Source organism: Oncorhynchus tshawytscha, unplaced genomic scaffold (genome assembly GCF_018296145.1).
Source record: "Oncorhynchus tshawytscha isolate Ot180627B unplaced genomic scaffold, Otsh_v2.0 Un_contig_8799_pilon_pilon, whole genome shotgun sequence".
NCBI classification, from domain to species: domain Eukaryota; kingdom Metazoa; phylum Chordata; class Actinopteri; order Salmoniformes; family Salmonidae; genus Oncorhynchus; species Oncorhynchus tshawytscha.
In genome coordinates this window covers 112,998-138,099 of record NW_024609746.1, presented here as the reverse complement: position 1 = coordinate 138,099, position 25,102 = coordinate 112,998, and the positions used below count along the sequence as shown (strand labels likewise).

The following is a 25,102-nucleotide window of genomic DNA, read 5'->3' as shown; positions in this document are numbered from 1 at the left end:
TGTAATAAAATATGTCACTTTTAATAAAAACTGAAAAAAATAACAAAACAATGTTAAAATAACTTGCATCTATAACACTACCACACATTATGCATCACATACTTCATACAGTATAAGCAGCCAGACAACAGCAACTATTTACATGACAATATTGTTACACCAGAGGCACACCAGGGGTCAGTTTTCATGCCACACGTATATCAGTAACACACAGGGGGGCACACAATGCCTTCCAGCAGATGCTCATCATAAGAGGATATATGACAGTAGGTTCTGTTAGATTGGAAAATAAGAGATGAGGACGGCTATTCAACGCTGGTGTAGATGACTTCTGAGCATCTGTTGAATGGCATAGGGCACACTTTAATAAGCATACATTTTTTAAGGGCTATTGCCGTTAGTTCTCCATTGCAATGACATGTAAATGTAAATGATGATATGAAAACCATGTCATATTCATTTAGTTATTGACCGTAGATAGACTCATTTATGGGTCTATTGCCTTTTACTCACAGGAAATAACTACTTGAGTGACAGTACATCAAATTTACTGTATGAACATTAGTATTAAAATTGTAGGATTACATGCAGACATACAGATTAGGTCAAGTGAAAGCCATTCTTTTTTTTGGTCTTAATTCCACCCACTTCACAGTATTAGTGGTAACTACTATTAGCAGCACAGCTTGCTGGAATTGAGGTAGTTACTAGATGACCTCACCACTCAATTCTGAATTTCTTCAGTGCCTAATTAACATTATTTGCTTACTGAAATGGTCAATTAACAAATGACTAAATAAATCACTATGGATGTGTGGCATTCACAAGCTTACAGCATTATACCCATGTACACGATAAATCAACACTCGTAGAAGCAAAATGATTGAATCGTTAGAAGCGTAACTAACACTCACAGTGATAACGAGTAAACAACAAAAAAAACAGATTTTCAGTAAATCATTGTTTTGTTATGGCTTTTCATAGTAGTCGGTACTTTGAATTGTAGAAGCATTTCACATTCAACAGACAAAATAAATAAAACACACAGGTTTTACAATACAAACATATCATTTGGTCCATTTTGATAATAATACCTTACTATGATTGGCATATATGTTTAGGACAATAAATAGTTTGAAAGTGAAAAGACAATCTTAACGGTTTAAAAATGCATTTAAATCAAGATGGAGAGAGTTTAATTTCACCCATATTGCTGATCGTGTGACTTGAAGTGCAATTACTAAAGAAAGTATGGGGACAATAATATTCAATCCATGAAATAGAATTGGCATTTTTCATACCAGTCAAAAATGTTACCCTAAAAAGAAAATCCATTTGGGCGCAGAGACTTAAAATGTTTGCACTTAAGTCAAAAGAACAAACAATCCAGTCATGTGATTGGTCCGTCCTTCTCTATTATAATGAGATGGGGGGGGGATAATATGGACACTCCGCTATCAGATAGTGTCGTTAGCGTAGATAGCTACCACATATGCACATATTCTGAGTATTACAAGATGACTGTCATTTCCTGAAGTGGATATAAGCTATAGACATGACAACGCTTCAAAACCCAAGGATCAGAAGTAAATGTAATTGTCCCAGGAGTATTTGCAACCTTACGGTATGTACAGAATTAAAGGTAACTGATCTTATAACCATTGAAGCAAAGACGTCAGCTCTTCTTCTCTGTGTTATGTACATAATTCCCACCTTTCAATACACAGCAAAGGAATAGTAGTGAATCAAATGCCCAATAATAATAATAAATAAATGTTCATAGCGCTATTTACACTGGATAGTTCATAAATGCTTAGAATTAGGGAAGAATTGTCTGTGATGGAAGACTTAAGATAATATTTCCGCCTCGTAGAATTGCAAATTGACAGGTACAGTATATAGCCTAAACTATCTTGACCTAATGCAAGGAATTTTAAATCAAAAATACTTTGTTACTCAAAGGCCAAAGCAAAATCACAAATCATTATATTGTAATATCAGCCAATCAATATGTATGGTTCTACAAGACATGGCAATCGTATTTCTATGAAATGAGACTGGCAAGATGCTAAGCATTGCTGGTAAACCTAGCTCATACACTATTATTGGTCATTTATAAATCCTGTAATATTGCATTGAACTCCCAAAGTATATCAACATCCTTGAAGTTGATAAAACACAAATATGACCAAAAGAATGAATCAGATGAACAAATTGAATGCAAACCTACATCTCAACTACACCAACCAAGCAGTACTAGATGAACTATAGCCTAATGTAGTATAAAAAAAGAATTGACGGATGATTCTGAGAGGTGGACGCTCTCAACCTGCCATTTATGGGTAAGAACAGGAAGTAGGAAGTGGTGGACAGGTAGATCCCGCTCTGTGGGTTGACTGAGCGCGCGCCCTGTAAAATAATGGTATCTTGGAGCTCTTCTGGAGGCCAATGGCTGACAGTAGGCGGATGGATATGGGGAATCTGTTGAAGTTAGTCGGAGAAGAGGCTGGCGAAGGACTGGCGCAGGCTGCGGATGGTCTCTGCCTTGGCCTCATCGTCCGTGGCGTTCCCTTTCAGGGTCTCAGTGAAGGTGTTGGTGAGCGACTGGGATTTGCTGCAAGGAGCGAAAGTGAGAGTGAGGCTGAGGCCTGAGGGACATGCAACATGGAGAAGGTGGATGTATGTGCGTGCATTCATGCATGCACATGTGTGAAGAGGGGCGAGGGGATTGTATTCTGCCAACTTCGCCACTGCACAGTTTGATCAACAGAGGCTGGCCAACGACACACACAAAAGGGAATAAACTAGTGCACTTTGCTCTCTAAGGCCAACAACATTTTTACAAAGGAGCTTAATCTTAGAAGACACAAGTTAATGTTTATTATAGCAAAGCCAACGACATGGACAGAAATACAGTCAAACTTTAGAAGTGTATCTGAGCCAGGAGGCAAACTGAGGAATGGTTGTGGAGAAATCTAGTTGCAAATTGCCCAACCAACAACCCCTTTGCCATGTACAGCCAATCCACGTTGAACTAGGGAGGAGTTCCGAGAGAATTAAAACTAGAGGTAGTTTCACTTTTATCACATATTATTTTCTGAAGAGGTGTCTGGAGCTGAGCATCCTGTAAATGCAGGCCATTATTAACAGCCATTAAACAGGAACAAAAGTTGGCATGTCAGAGATTATAATAGAGTATTTTAGTAAACAAGAAGAGTCGAGCTACAGGAGCATGTACGGTAAAATCTTTATACAATGTCTCCATCTAGCAGCCGTTTGTGGCATCTGCACAGATCTCCTCTGCAAGTAGATATATTCCTAGTATTCACCCAGAAGGTTTTAATGATCAAACAGTTTAAGGTTTTCACAGAACTTTCACTAGAGATCCTAAGCAATAAGGCCCGAGGAGGTGTGGTATTTGGCCAATATAAGACATTATAAACTGGGTGGTTCGAGCCCTGAATGCTGATTGGCTGAAAGCCGTGGTATACGATGTGACAAAATATGAATTTTTACTGTTGTAATTATGTTGGTAACCAGTTTATAATAGCAATAAGGCACTTTGGGGGTTGATGGTATATGGCCAACATACCACAGCTAAGTGCTGTGTCCAGGCACTCCGCGTTGAGTCGTGCATAAGAACAGCCCTCAGTCATGGTATATTGGCCATATAACACAGCCCCTTATGCCTTAATTATATTCTTCTGTTGAGTTAGTATTAGTATTACACACCCGTGTTAATATCAGCCTTGATCATGGAAATGAGATTTGAGGCATTTGATCACTTACTTCAGTTGAGGAGGTTGTTTCTGGGAGCCAGGGCCGGTGGCGGCGGGAGGTGGGATGGGTCCTGGCTGGAAGTCCTGGCTGGGAGAGGTGTTAGCTGAGCGAGCTCGCTGAGGAGAACCCTGGGCTGACTGGGAGGGAGAACCAGAGCCAGAGCGATGCCCACCTGCAGTGCGAACACACACTCATGTTTCGTCTGAAACACTCAAGGCCCTACTATGTGTATTTCTCAACACTCATAATATTCATATTCACCACAACAGCAATCAATTGTTGTAGCAATCAAACTGGTGATAAGATGTCGATGGAGGTCTCTTTACCTTGGGCCCTTCTTGGCTGGGTCGTCTGTGGCTGTGAAATGAAAAGCATTGAAAATGGACAGTAATAGTGCATGATGCATGGTTGGTTTGATATACTCCCTACACAAGGGCTTATTTGAAGCAATTGTTCATTACTTCTGAGATCGAATCTACATAATCAATTCAAATACAAATCCAAAATAGTGTTACACTCTGGAGAAGAGGTGAAAGAGATTTACCTTCACAGCACTGGGCTGTGGTGTGTTGATACCGAGCAGCACGCTACACATCTTATTGATCACTAGATCAGTGATCAGCTGCCTGTCCTCCTCCACGTGCTCACCAATCAGAGGCATGGAACTGTCCATCACCTAGATGACACAGGAGAGGTACACCAATCAGAGTGAAGAACAACACGGACAGTATAAGCAGGGATTCAGGACTGAGTCAATGCAAGTAAATGGGAGATTCACTGTAAATCCATTTAACATGATTGACTTCATTCTTGCCACTAGAGAGCGGTATTGTACATCTTATTTGAGTAGCTAGGCCTAATGAAGATGATGGTGAGGGGGTGAAACAATTACAGTTTTGATGTTAGAGCACAATGGTTAAAGGAGTCTATTGACTGCTGAAATGTGTATACAGTACTATAGGCATAAACATGAGAGTTGTGATTCCCCCATATTATTCCGGTCATTATTTTAGTACATTTAGTACTTATTTCATAACTTATGGGTGGACACTGGATGTCAGGACATGGCACGGCCACATAGATAATTGACTCAACACCGTAGCATTTCAACTCACAACACGTGCTTTGTTTGAAACCATCTCGGCAAAGCAGGTGGCTCTCCACCGATCCAACAGCCATGCTTTCCTCCGCATGAGAGGGTTGTGCCAATGCCGCACCAAATGAGAACCAAAAACAGAGGAAAGTGTGTCTCACAGGCTGAGGGAGAGAACGGAGGGAACACTTTGCCAGCCGAATGCATGTGTTGTGTCCCCAGAGCGGTATCAGGCCGCTGCACGCATTGTGGCCAGAGCACACTGTAAACAGACAGAAGTCCTTTCATCCATGTGCCCCATGTACACAGGCAAGTGTCTGTGTGTGTGTGTGTGTGTGTGCGTGCAGCTGGGAGATGGGTAGAAGGAAGAGAACTGGGCAGGTGATGTGCCTGTTGGTGTTGCCCCTTTTTCATAACCAGTGGTGTAAAGTACTTAAGTAAAAATATTTGAAAGTACAACTTAAGTAGTTTTCTGGGGTATCTGTAATTTACTTTACTATTTATATATTTTTTACAACTTTTACTTCACCACATTCCTAAAGAAAATTATGTACTTTTTTACCTCATACATTTTCCCTGTCACCCAAAAGTATTTGTTACATTTTGGATGCTAGCAGAATAGGAAAATGGTCTAATTTATCAATTAGAGAACATCCCTGGTCATCCCCACTGCCTCTGATCTGACAGACTAAACACATGCTTTGTTTGTAAATTATGTCTAAGTGTTGGAGCGTGCCCCTGGCTATCTGTAAACAAAACAAAAACAAGACAATTACGAGGTCTGGTTAACTTTGGATACTTAAGTATATTTAAAACCAAATACTTTCAGACTTTTGCTCAAGTATGACAATTGGGTACTTTTTCCACCTCTGGACATAACCATAAGGGACTGGGACTGATTGAGCCCTGGAGGACTGGCAGCTGCAGCCGGGACCCACTGCAAGCCAGGAGCCACTTCAAACGTGGTGCAGTGGCAGCCAGAGTACCGGTTACACCCTGGTGATTTATTGGGATATAGACTCATCTAGCAGATGACAAGGCTGCAGTTAGTTGCCCTTTAGTATTAGAACATGGAGAGGTGTTGTTTTTCTCCTCTTTTATTGGGCTGCACAATGTTCTTTCCTGCTGCTGGTCTGGACACTGTGTTCTGGAATGGAAAGATTAAGGGTTGGAAATGGTGTACTCTGTACTCGGCCGGACAATACAGAAACTCCAAAGAGGCTATTGTTGTTTGTTTACGTTAGCTAAGAGATTTCTATGACAGTGTGCAACATTTTTTGTGTGAAATGGCAAGTGCCAGATGTACGCCTAAGTATGTGTGCCAAAATTCTCACACAGATGTTGTTGAACTATCCATGCAAACGATTTTCCGTTGAATACTGCTAGTAATACATGGAACTTATATAGCACTTTAAGGACCCAAAGTCGCTTTACAATTATAGAAATGAAAAAACAACGACAAAACAGGAGTCAAATCAAAACATCAGACTAAACATTAATACATGGATCAGTGTATGAGGAGGGTTGGGATCTGGATATGAACCAGGTTTGGGTAAGTGGTAGGGTAAGGCTTAGGTACTGCTCAGAATGGTGAAGAGAGGAGTGTCTTGGTAGTGTATTTCTTTGCTTGTATATATGTGTGTACGGGGGGTCTTAAGGGTAGGCCTTGCCAAAGAGGTGGGGCTTTAGGAGGGCCTGAAAGATAGTGATGGACTCCGAGTCACAGATGGCTGGAGCAACCCTGGAGAAGCCCCTGTCGCCAAAGTGCTGTCAGGACTTAGTGTTGGTGAGGAGACGGGCTGCAGAGTTTAACCATTTGGAGCTTATGGAGGGAGCTTGATTTGATGCTGGAGGGTAGTGAGATGCAGTAGTTAAGAAGGGAGGAGATGAATGCATGTATGAGGGTTTCAGTGGCAGGACGGGAGAAGAACGACCTGACCTTGGCAATGTTTCAGAGGTGGAAGAATGAGGTTTAAACAGTCTGTCTAATGTGGTAGTCAAATGAAAGGGTGGAGTCCAGGATGACGCCAAGGTTTTGTGCATGGAGGGAGAGAGAGACAGTGGTGTCGTCATTGGTGAGGTTGCCAGCTTTGGTGAGGGTGGAGAAGTTCTGTTTTATCACTGTTGAGCCTTAAGGAAGTTTTGTTTTTATTGTAGAGAGGCAGGATTCAATGTTCGTCAGAGGTGGGTTGAGGAGGGATTTGGTTGCCGAGGTAGATCTGGGTGTCATCGGCATAGAAGTGGAAGTCAAGGTTGATGTGACGGTGGATCTGACCAAGAGGGAGGATGTAGATGAGTAAGGAACCCAGCACAGAGCCCTTGGGAACACCCTGTATAACTGCAGCTGAGTCTGAGGTGTGGCCATTGAGGGAGATGTTGTGGGTCCGGTTTGTGAGGCATGATTGTAGCCAGGCCCTCCAGCCTGGTGAGGAGGATCTGATGGCTCACTGTGTCAAAAGCGGCACTCCAGTCAAGGAGAATCAGGATGTTGAGGGCACCAGCATCAGCAGAGATGAGGTCATTGATAACTTTGAGGAGTGCAGTTTCAATACTGTGGAGGGGCGGAAACCAGACTAGAGAGACTCAAACAGGTTGTTGATTAGCAGGTGGGTTTGTAATTGGGAGGCAACTGTAGGTTCTGGAGTCTTGGCAAGAAAGGAGAGGTTGGAAATGGGGTGGAAGCATTTGAGGAGGGTAGTGTCCAGTCCTGGCTTTTTTAAGATTGGGGTGACTGCAGATGTTTTGTAGTTGTAGGGGACAGTTCTGTTAGCGAGGGAGAGGTTGACAATGTGTGTGATATATGGACAGAGAACAGGAAGGCAGGATTTGATAAGAACAGTGGGGAGATGATCCATGGAGCAAGTTGTACACTTGGAATACATGAGTTTTGACAAGTTTTTTGATATAAGGAGTCAAATAGGGCCAATTTGGAGAGCCAGGTTTCAGGTGTGACTGTTGGGAGGTTGACAGGGAGAGGGGTGGCTGAGGGAGATTGATCAGTCAGTAATGAGTTGATTTTGGTGATCTTGTCCTTGAAAACCTGAAAGAAGGAGTTGCAGAGAGGAGAGGTGTAGTTTGTATGCTTCAGCGTGGACAGTGAGGCCAGACTTCCTGCTCAGGCACTCCAGACAGCAGCCAGCTTGCTTGACAGGGCATGAACCTCAGGGGTAAACCAAGGGGAAGAGGAGACCCGTTTAGTTTGGAGGGGGGCCAGAGAGTTGAGGGAGTCAGATAGAGTAGTATTGAATTGGGCAGCTAGTTCATTAGGTGAGTTGGGGGCGTGGTCAAGGGGCGGGGCAGGGCAGGGCAGATGGCATCAGAGTTGGAGGGGGTCAACAACTTTGATGTTACGGAAAGAGATTAGGCGTTTGTCAGTGTTGTGAGTATGAGGCAAGTGAGAAATTAAGGATCGTGTGGTCAGACAGTGGGAACAGGGAGGGCGAAATATGAGTTAGGTTGAGGCCAACAGAGCAGACGAGGTCAAGTATGTGTCCATTGATGTGAGTTGGAAAATTTACATCTTGGGTAATATTGAAACAGTCCAGAACAGGAATGAAAACAGAGACAAGTTTTTAGTTTGATGAGTCCACATGAATATTCATATCACTAAGCAACATTAAGTGGGGGGGGTTTGTAAGCAATGTATTCAAATGAGAGACAGTAGGGCGAGACAGTTCAGTGCTTCACAGACAGTAGGGCGAGACAGTTCAGTGCTTCACAGACAGTAGGGCGAGACAGTTCAGTCCTTCACAGACAGTAGGGCGAGACAGTTCAGTGCTTCACAGACAGTAGGGCGAGACAGTTCAGTCCTTCACAGACAGTAGGGCGAGACAGTTCAGTCCTTTACAGACAGTAGGGCGAGACAGTTCACCAAATGATGTTTTTCAAAAACTTATCACCCCCTTAAAGTGCTTCCTGGACCGTGTTTTTGAAATTCTTTCGATTTTTTTTTTTTACTCTTGGGTCTTGACTTGTGTTACATTTGCAATATGAAAAATCACGGTGGAACGCACTCGCCATCTGTTGGATTTTTGGAGTGTTACACTTGGCATTTGCCATATTTATTTATTTTAATTTTACCTTTATTTAACTAGGCAAGTCAGTTAAGAACAAATTCTTATTTTCAATGACGGCCTAGGAACAGTGGGTTAACTGCCTGTTCAGGGGCAGAACGACAGATTTGTACCTTGTCAGCTCGGGGGTTTGAACTTGCAACCTTCCGGTTACTAGTCCAACGCTCTAACCACTAGGCTACCCTGCCGCCCCAAATGGCATTTGCAATCAACTTTGAATGAAACGACGCCGAATTGAGTGGTATTGGACACCATGTATGTTTCGTACGGTGCCAATGACTTCCCATTAATTTTTGTCCATTTCAGAGGGGTGTTCCCTTACAGACAGTAGGGCGAGACAGTTCAGTCCTTTACAGACAGTAGGGAGAGACAGTTCAGTCCTTTACAGACAGTAGGGAGTGACAGTAGGGAGTGACAGTTCAGTCATTTAGAGACAGTAGGTTATTTCGATTTTAGAGTTGTACAGTACAGCGAGGCCACCACCACGGCCAGTGGAGCGGAGGTGACACAGGTAGCCATAACCAGCGGGAGTAGCTTGGTTAAGAGAAAATAAATCACCAGTGTGTTGCCAAGTTTCAGTTAGGAGGAGCTTGTTGTCAGATATATGTTCACGGAGCAAGGGGACTTTCATTGTTCATTGATCAAGTGTTGAGGAGAGCAAAGTTAGTATTGTTAGGTGAGTTTCTGGATAGTGGTAGGCTGACGGGGGGTAGGCAGTCATGGTTTACAGTGGCAGATGATGGATTGAAATTCAAATGCTCCCTCAATCTTCCTTTTTGCATGAAAAGCATAATAACCCATGGTTCCATATGACTCCTATACATTACAGTCAACCGGTCTTCCCAAAGACATCACAATCTAATCTGATACAAAACATATCTGCTATCTGATGTCTGTAATATCACAACACAGGCCAACATAAAGATATGCTATATGGGTAATTCCATAAACAAAACAAAAAAAAGAGTGCCGTTTGCATCCCTTTGATATTTTCAGTAGAAATTGCGTACCAATATTTAAAAGTCTGTTATATTAAATGAAGTGCCTTTTAATATAAACCACATGGAGAACTCAATAAATCCAATATTTTAATAAAAACTAGCTAAAGTGCCAAAATGTAGTCTTGTCCCTTCGTGCATCCTGTGATTCTAGAAATATTTTATCCCAAAGTATTTACCATTATTGTAAAGCCCTCATTATTTTGTGGCTTTGACAAAGTCATTTGATGATTCATTTAATGTGATTACGATTCATTTTACGACCATCCCTTATGTTAAGGTCAACTCTGTTACGTGAACTAAACTCTCGCTTTAATAATGGTGAAACTATTCCTATTTAAATATTTTTCAAAAGAAACATTTAATATCTAATAGTCAAATCATACTGTAAAAGAAAGTGTGCTGGTTCTACTCTTTTTGGACATTTCTGGTGGAAAACCAGTTAACTCTATTATTACCCATAGATTAGTCTCGTGTTGTCATACCTCCAAAATCATGTCGTTGTCACCCCTCCCTTGGGAGGTCTGGAGAATTTTCTATTGCAAAAACAGGTTTCAAGAACCCTCCCCCACACGTGCGTAGAAGGGGTGCTGTGCGTTATGTGCATCACTGTTTTCCATCCGGGTAGTTGTTGCCTATGCTAGTTTTAAGTGCTCGTTTTGAAGTTATCAAGTGTGGATTATGCTGGTAAAGTCAAACATCACAACACGTTCAAAACCACTCTGGTGACAAACACACTTTTATTCTCGTCTTCATTCGTCCACATGGTTGTGCTTTGCTACCACCGACAATATCGTGAAGGTCGCCTATTATTTTGTAAGGCCCCAAAAAACAGATGCAGTGTGAACTGTATTATTAGCTAGCTTTTGTAAGATTACTAAAAAACTAAATAGAGGTGCTAGCTAACTTTACACACTGTTTAGCTAAGTTAGCTAGCTGATGACATTTAATTCACTTTCTAATTGCTAGCTATCTTGATGTAATCATTGTAAATTAAAAACAGACTCCAAATGCATTAGTAGATAACATCCATGGAAGAGCATGAAGTTGCTGCTCCAGCTGTCAGTAGAAGGAGTCAGTGTAAGCTGCTGGATAGGGCAGGTCATTTTGTGGGAGGACGTTTAAAGCATTTAAAAAATGTTGGTGAAAATGTATTAAAAATAAAATCTACCTTATTTACATAAGTATTCAGACCCTTTGCTATGAGACTCAAAATTCAGCTTAGGTGCATCCTGTTTTCATTGATCATCCTTGAGATGATTCTACAACTTGGAGTCCACCGGTGGTAAAATCAATTGATTGGACATGATTTGGAAAGGTACACAGCTGTCTATATAAGGTCCCACAGTTGACAGTGCATGTCAGAGCAAAAACAGAGCCATGATGTCGAAGGAATTGTCCGTAGAGCACCGAGACAGGATTGTGTCAAGGCACAGATATGGGGAAGGGTACCAAAACATTTCTGCAACATTGAAGGCCCCCAAGACCTCCATCATTCTTAAATGGAAGAAGTTTGGAACCACCAAGACTCTTCCTAGATAGCTGGCCGCCAGGCCAAACTGAGCAATCGGGGGAGAAGGGCCTTGGTCAGGGAGGTGACCAAGAACCCGATGATCACTCTGACAAAGCTCCAGAGTTCCTCTGTGGAAATAGGAGAACCTTCCAGAAGGACAACCATCTCTGCAGTACTACACCAATCAGGACTTTATGGTAGTGGCCAGACAGAAGACACTTCTCAATAAAAGGCACATGACAGCCCACTTGGAGTTTGCCAAAAGGCACCTAAAGGACTCTTAGACCATGAGAAACAAGATTCTCTGGTCCGATGAAACTAAGATTGAACTTTTTGGCCTGAATGCCAAGCGTCACATTTGGAGGAAACCTGGCAACATTCCTACGGTGAAGCATGGTGGTGGCAGCATCATGCCGCAGGGATGTTTTTCAGCAGCAGGAACTGGGAGACTAGTCAGGATCGAGGGAAAGATGAACGGACCTCAGACTGGGGCGAAGGTTCACCTTCCAACAGGACAACGAACCTAAGCACACAGCCAAGACAACACAGGAGTGGCCTTGGGACAAGTCTCTGAATATCCTTGAGCAGGCCCAGCCAGAGCCCGGACTTGAACCCGATCGAACATCTCTGGAGACCTGAAAATAGCTGTGCAGCGACGCTCCCCATCCAACCTGAAAGAGCTTGAGAGGATCTGCAGAGAAGAATGGGAAAAACTCCCCAAATACAGGTGTGCCAAGCTTGTAGCGTCATACACAAAAATATGCTGTAATCGCTGCCAAATGTGCTTCCAAATAGTACTGAGTAAAGGGTCTGAATACAGATGTAAATGTGATATACAGTTGAAGTCGGAAGTTTACATACACCTTACACAAATCCATTTAAACTCAGTTTCACAATTCCTGACATTGAATCCTTGTAAAAATTCCTTGTCTTAGGTCAGTTAGGATCACCACTTTATTTTAAGAATGTGAAATGTCAGGATAATAGTAGAGAGAATGATTTATTTCAGCTTTTATTTCTTTTATCACATTCCCAGTGGGACAGAAGTTAACACATTCAATTAGTATTTTGGTAGCATTGCCTTTAAATTGTTTAACTTGGGTTAAACGTTTTGGGTAGCCTTCCACAAGCCTCCCACAATGAATTGGGTGAATTTTGGCCCATTCCTCCTGACAAAGCTGGTGGAACTGAGTCAGGTTTGTAGGCGTCCTTGCTCGCACACGCTTTTTCAGTTCTGCCCACAAATGTTCTATAGGATTGAGGTCAGGGCTTTGTGATGGCCACTCCAATACCTTGACTTTGTTGCCCTTAAGCCATTTTGCCACAACTTTGGAAGTATGCTTGGGGTCATGGTCCATTTGGAAGACCCATTTGCGACCAAGCTTTAACTTCCGGACTGATGTCATGAGATGTTGCTTAAATTTATCCACATAACTTTCCTGCCTCATGATGCCATCTATTTTGTGAAGTGCACCAGTCCCTCCTGCAGCAAAGCATCCCCACAACATGATGCTGCCACCCCCGTGCTTCACGATTGGGACTTTGACTTGCAAGCCTTCCCCTTTTGACAATGGTCATTATGGCCAAACAGTTATATTTTTGTTTCATCAGACCAGAGGACATTTCTCCAAAAAGTACCATCTTTGTCCCCATGTGAAGTTGCAAACCGCTGTCTGGCTTTTTTAATGGTGATTTTGGAGCAGTGGCTTCTTCCTTGCTGAGCGGCCTTTAAGGTTATGTCCATATAGGACTCGTTTTACTGTGGATATAGATACTTTTGTACCCGTTTCCTCCAGCATCTTCAGAAGGTCCTTTTGCTGTTGTTCTGGGATTGATTTGCACTTTTCGCACCAAAGTACGTTCATCTCTAGGAGACAGGTTGCGTGGTCCCATGGTGTTTATACTTGCGTACTATTGTTTGTAGAGATGAACGTGGTACCTTCAGGTGTTTGGAAATTTCTCCCAAGGATGAACCAGAATTGTGGAGGTCTACAATTTATTTTCTGAAGTCTTGGCTGATTTCTTTTCATTATCCCATAATGTTAAGCAAAGAGGCAAAGAGTTTGAAGGTAGGCCTTGAAATACATCCACAGGTACACATCCAAATGACTCAAATGATGTCAATTAGCCTATCAGAAGCTTCTAAAGCCATGACAATTTTCTGGAATTTTCCAAGATGTTTAAAAGGCAGTCAACTTACTGTATGTAAACTTCTGACCCACTGGAATTGTGATACAGTGAATGATAAGTGAAATAATCTGCCTGTCAACAATTGTTGGAAAAATTACTTGTGTCATGCACAAAGTAGATGTCCTAACCAACTTGCCAAAACTATAGTTTGTTAACAAGACATTTGTGGAGTGGTTGAAAAACAAGTTAATGACTCCCACATAAGTGTAAACTTCTGACATCAACTAAATATATATATATATATATATATATATTTTTATACATTTACTAAAATTTCTAATATTCCGTTATTGCCTTGTTATTATGGGGCATTTTGTGTGTAGATTGAGGGGGGAAAAACTGTTTAATACAAAATTTGGAAAAAGTCAAGGGTCTGAATACTTTCCGAATGCACTGTATGTTAGCAAATGTTGTATACAAAAAAATACAGTTAAACATCACAGTGTATAAACCTATTACAATTGGATCAGGCCAACCCTGCTGGAGTTCTGCTGGGTGTCCAGGGTTCCGTTTTAGTCCATCAATAACACACCCGATTCAACTTATCAAATCTAATGAGTTGATAATCAAGTGTGCTATTGCTGGGCTGGAATAGACGTCTGCTCACCCAGTAGATCAGAGACCAGTGGTGCAAGGTTGGCCACCGCTGGTATGGAGTTTTTTTTGTTTACCTGATTTGGTGCGTTAGTAATAATAGCCTACTTGTTACTACTCAATTAAACATACGAGTTAGCTTATTTGTACATTTTGAAGTGTTGATTCTTGTTAGTACCCTTCCCCATATCTGTGCCTTGACACAATCCTGTCTCGGTGCTCTACGGACAATTCCTTCAACATCATGGCTCTGTTTTTTTCTGAGCGACTAACAAGAGGAATTAGGGTTAATTGCCTTGCTCAAGGGCATAAACAGATTTTTCACCTAGGAGGCTCAGGGATTCAAACAAGCGACCTTTGGGTTACTGGCACAACGCTCTTAACCATTAGCCTACCTGCCACGGTGTAGTGTTTAAACTTGTTTTAATCATTCAAAATGAATTAGTGTCTCTGCTGATTAATCACATATTACACGCCAGGAATAAAGAGGGGAAGTGGTTCTGTCTCTAATGTGTCTGTTGTATTCTCAAATTAACATTTCCTTTTTGTCTAGTGGTTAGATCTCCAATCTGTTTTATTTGATTGTCACTCTCAGTATATCAGCCATGTGAATCCATTTTGCAGCTCGTCATGCATCGCCAATGCAGCCATAGGCCTACAGTATGATAGCATTACTGGCCTAAGGAGATAACAAGTAGGTTCCAGGAGATGAGCATTACAGGTAACATTTTATGATATTAATTTTAGCAATGTTGCTTGCAAAATGATTGCAATTGTTCCCATAGCTTTATGTACAGTATTGTTGACCCTGGATAAGCTACAGTAGGGACTGGGCCAACACAGCTAACCTTTCAGGTCAATAATATGCTGTTTTTAGTAACATTTTGTTGGCTTTATAATTGAGAGAGAAAGTGAATTAGATAGTAGCTAGCTAGTTAGTTATACCTACGTAGCTTTCAAGGTTAGTTGACTTTTCTCAAAACAAACCTCATTGTGGCAAGCTACTTTGTGTCCCTCACGCTAGCCTTCAAGGCCAAATACAGTTCAGAAACATCAATATTAAAAATATTGATATGGTCAGCATTGTAGGCCATTTCTCCCATCTTGCTGCAGCTTTAGCTCATCTCAAAATGAGAAATACTGTGAAAACCAGTGTGCCACAAATTTTCTAAAATGTTTTGTCACCAGTGGTTGTTTTAATTTGTTTTTGTCCTCGCACACTGTTGCTCCAACGGCACTAATCTGGTGAGCTTCATTGGAGCTCCGCCCAAGCAAGGCATTTGATTGGTTTGATGTGTTACGAGGCATCACTGATTTACAATGGGTTCTGACCTCTCTTTAGCAGGTTTCTGCCATGGAACCTCCCCAGGCTTCCTGGAATACCCATATTTTTTTGCCATTCCCTGCCATTCCCTCTTGCACACAACAAGCTTCCATTCCCGTCACAAGGGGATTTATGGCTGATTTAAGATTAAATTGTCAACCCTGTGACTTTATTTGGTACTTAATAGGCTCTTACTATAGTAATTTCTGTATTTAACCTCGAGATCTGAATGCATGTCTTTATGAAATTGTTCTTGCTCCGAATTAGTGAAATGACCCACATGCTGAGATCAATAACAGTGGATTCTATATGAAGCGAATGTAAACAGCCATTACTTTTCATGAATGGGAGGTGTCACCATGTGTAATGTCTGTCTGGAACACGAACAAGTTTCCACTGCCAGGGACATGCAATATTACTATGTTCCCATTCACACTAATTAAATTCCACCAAGTGGAGGGGTGTGTGTAATTTGGAGGAATTTAATTTGGTGCCATTATCAACGGTGACTGGTGGTTAAGGACCTTGTTCAAGGGCACAGAGAGATTTCACTTTTTTTTGCCTCTGGGATTCAAACTAGCTACCTTTCAGTTACTGGCAAAACGCTCTAACCGCCAGGTTACCTGCCGCCACAGTGTGTGTGTGTGTGTAGAACTCTCCTTGTCAACATCGTTACGTGACTGTGTCACTGCTGCGGTCCCTGTCTGTCTCAGACCTTGTGGGCCGTTCAAATAAGAATGCAGTGTCACACACACACACACACACACAGTCTCAGGAGAGCCTGTGGAGATTTCTTGCAATAGCCACACTGGTTATAAGCCCTTCCTACAATGGGAAGAGAGAAAGAGGATGACAGATTGGTAGGTGGGAGGCTGGCCTCCACCCTAGAAACACCAGGTTAAGAGAGAATGTTGACGCATGTTAGAGAGCAGGCTAAATATGGACATCTCAGAGCACTAGGCCGTATGCGTCAGTATGGATCAAAGACAATGGGATGAGAGGAATTTTAAATCAAACTTCCCACGAGGGGATTGCACATAAACACATCACATTGGAGAGTGCTGTGTGGGATCTGTGATGAGCATGCAGATCGGAGATACAGTTTTCAAAATGGTTGAGAAGGGTATGTGCATGAGTAAAAGCTAAAACATCAGTAATCTCAAGGTTAAAAGGTCATTGAAAGCAAAACTGGTTTCGGTATGAAAACATTCCTGTGTTTATCTCATTTTAGCTAACATTCATGAGTGTTCCTAACTTCCATTGCTGCATTAGTACATGGTAATGTGTTTAGAGGAAAAGCACAGAGGAGTCCATTGTATGCGTGTCCTTAATTTCCTCCTTTCAGTGGTACAGTGAGTTTAATGACATATTTAATATGGACCGTTGAATGCCAGAAAATGTGTTTTGGACAAAGTTATACTGTGGTAGATACAGCCTATAGTTCGCCATATCACAAACAGGCTAGCACTGAAATGATGTCTAATCACCCTCTGCAACTGGAAAAGTCTAATGATTTATGGAATGCAACCAAGAAAAATAACATGTTAAATTGGCGTTGTATTTTCCATAAGATCAAAAGTATAGGTAACGCCTGATATGAAATAAATTAACACTGGGAACAGAACTATTCATCAAAAACAGTGGCTTACAAATGGGTTCAGCTTGGCCTGCTGCACCAGGGACAGTTACTCACAACAGCTGCCAGTTGCACTGTAAATCAACTGTGCACCACACACACAGGTGCGAGCACACATACATATATGCACACAGACACATGCGCGAGCACACACACCCCTCTGAATTGTCTCTGTTGTCCAATCCACAGCACTGACATACATAAACACATGCCATATGGACACACTCACACAACCAGCTCTTTCCTCTTCCTCCCATCCCTTCCCACCGGTCGTCCATAAGCTGCCCTGTGAGAGGAGATAAACCAGGCTTGTCTGGAAGAAACGATAGGCTGGGCTGGTTGTGTGAGATTGGGCTACCTAAGTACTGAGACAGTTGCACTACGTCATGTTTTTACCAGTCCCAATACAGTATGTCAGGTCACGACCATGCATGTATCTCGGTCTGCCGAAGCTTATTTTTACCCTCTGTGTATGTGTGTGCCTGCGTTTCTTTGCTTGTCCAATAACGTCAGGTTAGGACAAAGCAGTTCTCTGTGTGTGTGGCATGTGTATTGTGCATGTGTGTAGCTGTAGGCCTGGTCTGGAGTCAATGTGAGCTAAGTGGAACAACAGGAAGTGCCTGGTCGGTGTAACGGTGCATCTGCTCCTTTTAAACAGATGTGTTCTACAGCAACAAGTGCTCACCATGCCGTGCTGCCCAGCAGCCCAAAATAAACTCAGACAGAGGTTGTTATGGGGTGATAGGCTGTGATAATGTCTGTTGAACAGAGGCACTTACTGGACCACTCTCACTGGGTGGTTCTCCCAAGTCAGTAGCTTGGTAGTGATCGAATTGCAGGTGCTTTAACCCTTGACAATCAAGTGTAAAAAGTTAAAAGTACAACATAGTTCTACTAGCTCCAAAACCCAAATGCCTCAAAAGGGTTGAATTTTAATATGATCTATTCATCTATTAAGGCATTAAATCAACCTAGCGTTCCTCTTCTCCAAATTACTATTTCACTAGAAAACACAAAGACTGATGATAATTTGTGACACTTTTCAGGAAACTAGGCATATATTGCATGTCACTATTTCAAAGGAGAAGCATTTTCATGTAAACATTTAGAAATTCCTCCTGGAACATGAACTTTCATGTGCCTTAATAACAAACGTGTATACAATTGTTAAAAATTATGAGCCTTGTAGGTTTAGCCACGGAAAAAAGACCGGAACCATCCCGCTAGCCATGATTGGCTGAGATAATGGATGGGCTGGACATGCCGAGATGAGTTTGGATTGGTCTACCATGTAGCACGCTTCGGTCTATAACATGAGCTGCTTAGTACTGTATGTGTAGGTAATCCTTTCTAATGCAGCTAGATATCACCAAGAACTGCAAAAGTGTTGCTCTCCACTTTCTGGAAAACAGAGTTTTGAAATAAGTGGAATGCCCGGTGGAAACAGTGTATGATAGCTAAGGAGATTCTGGCCTTTGTTTGCAGATATGCAGAGGGAGTCGAAAAGAGAACACGCAGAAGGCTGTTGTATAGAACACCTGTCTCTGGATTACATCTTCAAACAATGGGCAACCATGGCAGAGGGGGAGAAGCGTTCATCCATGGTAAGATTGTCTAGCTACATTTTCAGAAAGTTGTTTTCATTGCAAGTTATAGCGTACTGTTAGCTAGCTAACGTTAGCTGACTGGCTCACTAGATTCATGCACGGTATTAAGGTTATGAGTTGGGATTATGGGTCATTGTTTAGCTAGCTAGCTACATGTCTAATCAAAAGACTCCACTATGCAAGTAACCATTTCACTGTACCGTTTACACCTTCTGTACCCTGTGCATGTGACAAATAAAATTGGATTTTATTTTATATAGTCTGTGTTGACCAGAGACTAATGTGGAAAAACAACATGACCTGCACCAAAGTCAATTTAGGATATTATGTTAGGCCAACAAGAAAAAGTGCCCAAGTTCAAAAATGATATGGTAGAATGCCCTGCTTTTATTTGGTCACACTATTTTCTGTAATTAGCTCTCCATTAACTTGTAAATAATGATCTTGAGAGTTTATTTTCCTGTAATAATGAACACAAATTAGCTAAAGTTAAGACGTTGTCAGCTATATGATATGTACATTATTTGAACTGGCTAGCTAGCTAACTTAAATGCTAGAACTTAATGCTAGAAACGAACAAAAACATTGTTTAGAAAAGTTGCTTTTAGTTGCCTGGTTTGCTAGATTGACGTATAGTAAATACATTTTTAAACGGATGGGTTTATTGGTGTTAAAATACACCAGTTATACTATTTTGGACCACCAGGCTGAAGCCTGATGTTTTTGTGTTCATCATTTTTCATAACGACAAGTTGTTGGACGACAATAGAATATTCATGATGTCACTGCGACAACGGTCTACAGACGTGTCGATAGACGTAGAATAAACCAGCCTTTAGTCTTGAAATCTTTGGTCGTTTAGTACACTACCATACTCACTTTGTTTAGCACATGGCCTCACATGTGAGTCCTTAAGAGATGGGTGGGGCTAAGGCTGTAGAGGGTGTGAATGATGCTGAATGGGTGTAGACAAAGAAGAGCTCTCCAGTAGGTGGACCAAAACATTCAAGGGCCATTTTCTAAAAAGTGGGTTTGCAAGTTTATCAACTTTCAAAGCAAAATTACTTTCCCCATTGATCCTCAACTGTAGTGTATGATTTAACATTTTCTAGCTCTGAGTCTCTACTTTTATCCAATGTAAAAAATAACATGATTTCATAATTTCACTACATAAGACCAAATCAGGCCGGTCGGTCACATTTAAATACCGTGCCTGTAGAAAGTCCACAAGCCTTTGAAATGTTTCACATTTTCTTGCGTTACAAAGGGGAATTGAAATAGATTTAACTGTAAATGTTGTAATGTCAAAGTGAAAAGAAAATTCTACACATTTTTACAAATTAATAAAAATTCAGTAACGAAAATGGTTGTTGCATAAGTATTCACCCCTTTGTTTAGGAAAGAATAAATTATTGTAGACGTTGCATTTGGCTTAACAAATCACATATGTTATATGTTATATGGACTCAAACTGTGTGAAATATTTTTTTCATGACTACCCTTGTCCTCCATACAATATCTGTAAGTTCCCTCAGTCAGTATTGAATTTCAAGCTCTACAAATAACAGGGAGCTTTTAGAAAGCCTCATAAAGAAGAGCAGTGATTGGTAGATCGGTAACAATAACAAATCAGACATGGAATATATCTTTAAGCATACAGACCACAAAGATGCAGTCATCCTTCTGAAATGAGCTGCAGGAAGGAAACTGCTTAGGGATGTTACCATGAGGCCATTGACTGAGGATGGATGAACAACATTGTAATGACTCCACAATAATGACCTAAATGACAGAGTGAAAGAATAAAAATACTGAGTAAAAATATTGGACAAATATTTCAAAATATGCATATGTATGTGTTAGCAATTTATGTTACAATAACACAAACCAAAGCAAATCAGGGGCAGGAAAATAGCTTTACTCGCAGAAGACAAATCATCCAGGGAGGTAGATTGTCATTCTCCCCTGTGATGCTCTCTCCAGTGGTTCTCTCTCCCCAGAACAAAGGAACAGCATGCAGTTTTATTACCCAGCCCTAGCCTGTGGTTGACCAATTAGAATTCCTTGCAATAAAACTAGCCAATGGCCAAATAACAAGTATCCTATTTCAGAAGACATATTCCTCTCATGCCTCTGAACCATTAATCAATAATTCCCTATTACAGAAAAAAACTTTTTCATTGATCATTAGTACTCTATTGACTCTCGTCCTCTTGACCGCTCGTACTCTGTCTCTGCGTTGTGTATTTATCTTCGACATATTCTTACATATGCAACAAGGCACTAAAGTAATACTGCAGAAATATACGGTAAAGGAAATCACTTTTTGGTCTAAATGCATAAGCCTTATGTTTGGTGCAAATCCAAAAAAATCACTGGGTAACTACCTTATTTTCAAGCATGGTGGTTGTTGCATCATGGTATGTGTGTACTTGACATCGGCAAAGCCTGGGGAGTTTTTCAGGTTGAAAAAACGGGATGGAGCTAAGAACAAGCAAAATCCTAGAGGAAAACCTGCTTCAGTCTGCTTTCCACCAGACACTGGGAGAGGAATTCACCTTTCAGAAGGACAATAACCTACAACATAAAAGCCAAATCTACACTGGAGTTGCTTACCAAGACAACAGTGAATGTGGTCCAGTTACAGTCTTGACTTAAATCTATTGAAAATCTATGGCAAGACTTGAAAATTGCTGAAAAGCCATGATCCCAAAAACAAAACACCGACAGAGCTTGAAGAATTTTGAAAAGAATGGGCAAATATTGCAGAATACAGGTGTGCAAAGCTCTTACTAGACATACCCAAAAAGACTCACCAGCTGTAATCGTTCAGAAAAGGTGTTTCTAACATGTATTGGCTCAGAGGGTGAATACTTATCTAGTCAAGGTACATTAGTGTTATTTTTCATTCATCTTTAAAAAACATTTTGTTTTTAATTTGACAGAGTATTTTGTGTAGATCGTTGACGAAAAAGAACAATTAAATCAATTCTAGACTCACACTTTAACACAAATTGTGAAGAAATCCAAGGGGGGTGTAGACTTTCTATAGGCACTGTAAGTGTACCACAACTCATTCCAACGATCTCTGTTTTTCACTATGTCGGTGTCTGAGCCATCTTGAGTTTCAGGTTTGAATACACACAGCCCTCCCCACAGAATAGAACACTATATTTCATCTCTATGGTCCTCCTTTATATCCTCTCCTCTGTTCTGCCATTTGAACCAGCTGAGGAAATGTTACGAACTTGAGGAAAGCGGTGTTCCTCAAGTATCTATTACTTCATTCAAACAGACAGCGTAGGCAGCCAGCTAGCCATGCCTTTGTTTGAATTCAGATCGTTGTGTTTGGTCTAAAGCGTAATTATTCTTTCATTGCTCCGACTCAGACTGATCATGCCTGATCTATCCTCGGCTGCGCCCTCTTTCTCCACCATCGCCCGCCAACTCGTCTGTCAATGCAATCTATTACTTGATTACTTTGAAAATGTTATCGCCCACCTGAGAAATCTGATTTAAAATCAACATATTTCTGGAATTTACATGATCATGATCATCACCCATTGTTACTCACACCCAGTTCAAAGAGTGTATTATAACTCATGCAATTCAAACTGGGTTAGCATACACATTGAACACCACGTTGCCTGAGCATCCTTCAGAATACTACAATGTACTTCTAGCTGTATGTAGGTTGGGACATATTTATTAGGCACACATACACTGAGCATGATATGGGCTGTTTGTTAGAGATTTTTCTTGTGTTTTGTTTTACCCTGAAGGAGAAGGCCTAGAGTTACTGTCCCATTTGCTTATACAGTACACAGTGGTGACCCTGTTTTGAGCCCCACATTGTGGGGGGGGGGATTCCTGTTTCGCATGTTATTTTGGCATTCATACATGTCACATATCAATTTGCAAACAATGTAAAAAAATATATATTGAGTTAATAAAGCTGCATACAAACATGGTCTATTTGTTTTGTTGGCCTGTTGGGGGATGTTTATGACCACTTTCCCCTTTTCTCTCTCTACTTTATAGAGTTGACTCTTGTAAAGCCTTTGTAACAGAGAGTCTGGTAACATCGAAAGGTGGGAAACGGAATCATATTTCGGTAATCCAACCAGTTGAAAATATGCGTTGGTACTTAATGAATGTGATCCCAGATCATTTGTCATCTGAGACATTACTACTAATGACAGGGTGACAAACTATCTTGGAAAGTCGACACATTGTAATTTTAGCTTCTTAAATGAGAGAACGGTTTGTTCATGTTCATGTTCAATGTGAAGGTGATGATCGACACGCCGAAAGGATGAATTTCGACTATACCAGCCAGAATATAGCACGAGCTTAAAAGTATGGCAACTTGGTATGAACGTTGAACTCTTATTCATTCCAGAAGTGATACCTCCTAGCTGTTGAGTTAGCAGCAGCCGCTGTAAACATGGGCTAGGAAAGTCTAACACACACAACGATACTACAACGTATCCAGTTTAGCATAGCTGCCTATGGCCCGATAGAGACAAAACCCTTTTTGTTCCTCATTCTTCCCACCCTTTCACTCAAACCCCCTTTCTTTGTGTAACCAGCCGTCATATCGGTTCCGTCAGCAAGGGACGTTTTCCTTTATGACAATTTGTAATCAATGTATGATCTATTCTGTGTGATTATTTAGGTATTTAGTAAATAAATAAACCACATGTTGTATTGCTGATTCAACTTGTTAGCCAGGGTTCGTGTAGATAACCAAGAATTTACAACTTTCAGATGAGACTGAATAAAGTGACGATTAAATATTGACTGCTACTGATGTAAAAGATTACTAGGTCTTTAAGAGTTTATTCGGAAGATAACAGCTCTATAAACATTATTTTGTGGTGCCCTGACTTTCTAGTTAATTACATTTACCTGATTAGCTTAATCAGGTAATATTAATTACAGAGAAATTATTTGATAGAATAGCATGTCATATCATATTAATCCGGCATTGCCAAAGACACGACACAGCCTAGCTCGGCACTTTATGTGGTGGTGGGGCAAGCCAGCAGAAAATATGGAGCATTGCACCGTGATTGGCTCAGTGTTCTGTCACTCATGGGGACACTACGTCACCAACAAGTCTAAGGGTAGAGCTAGAAAATTCAAGCCTCTTGGGTGCTGCCATCAAGTTACATTAGAAGTGCCCATTCAAGGTCATTGTCCACAGATAAAATGACATCAAATCACATAATCTACAGTAGCTTTCAAAATCTTATCCAGCAGTCATCATCATGAATCAAGTTGACAATTTCCTGGCAAATCCTTTTTAATCCTTGTCATATGAAGAGAAGTAATGAAGTAATGAAATTATAGATAAAATGTATCAGTGCTCGTCGACCATTAAACTACAAGTTGGAAATCGTAAATTCAACAATGAGGGGTTTGGAAAGAATCAGTGTCTAACTGCATGCATTGCAAAGCAATCATTAGCCTGCTATTTAGTGGCTTGGCTGTGTGGTCCCAAATCTAAGATTAAGGGTCTCTTTTTTTAAGGGTCTCTACTTTAAAATTATAAACATCCAATTGGCCATTGCTGACAGTGAAGCATGGTTTGTGCTGTGCACAAACAACAACTCTGAACTGCAAAATATGACTTTAGTGAGTTCAAGACAACTGGGGACTCTGGAAAAACGAGCTACGACCGGGAAAATCCAACTCGGAATTGTAAATCTGGAACTCAGGCCTTTTTCTAGAGCTACGACCTGAAGATCACTGACCTCATCATGATTCAAACTTTTTTTTTTCTCGAGTTCCTAGTTATCTTGAAAGCACCATAAATCCAGCGAATGCCAGACTTTTATGACAAAATTTGCCAACAAAGGACTGCCGCGCCACCTTCCTGTTCAAGTGAGCAAAGCACAACAAGTTAAGTCCAAAAAATGTTGGTACTCACCTTGCGCTCACTTGAACAGGTGGTCCTTCGTGGTCACATTTGGTCTTGTATGCTGCTGCATAAATGATGTAATATGCCAGGGAGATATGTATACTGTAGCTACGAAAGTAATGCTAAGTGTGTTGTAGTTAGTTAGCTAGCTGTTAGTAGACCATGTGCCTCACCCTAACAATTTAGTCTATTTTCACCTCTTAATTTCATCAACTGTTCTGACTTGTGCATATGTAACCTATAACCTGTTTTTGAGAAATATAGTCATTGAATATTGTAAGAGCTTTCATTGTCTGCTTATATGCCCCCTTTATTTATCCTACGGTTCTGACTTGGTGTACAGGGAGAACACTGTAAGAAAGGCCCAT

General features: G+C 41.1%; 1 protein-coding gene across 1 annotated transcript in view; it reads right to left on the bottom strand.

Moving 5' to 3' along the window:
• The window catches only part of LOC112214382 (synapsin-3), a 120,548-nt gene continuing 95,446 nt past the window's right edge, over positions 1 to 25,102 (bottom strand). Inside the window, exons 11-14 of the mRNA XM_024373068.2 lie at positions 4,325 to 4,456; positions 4,107 to 4,137; positions 3,790 to 3,952; positions 1 to 2,614 (exon numbers count right to left, since the gene is read on the bottom strand). Coding sequence (XP_024228836.2) covers positions 2,491 to 2,614; positions 3,790 to 3,952; positions 4,107 to 4,137; positions 4,325 to 4,456 — 450 coding nt within the window. The 3' untranslated portion in view covers positions 1 to 2,490. The remainder of the gene's footprint in view (positions 2,615 to 3,789; positions 3,953 to 4,106; positions 4,138 to 4,324; positions 4,457 to 25,102) is intronic.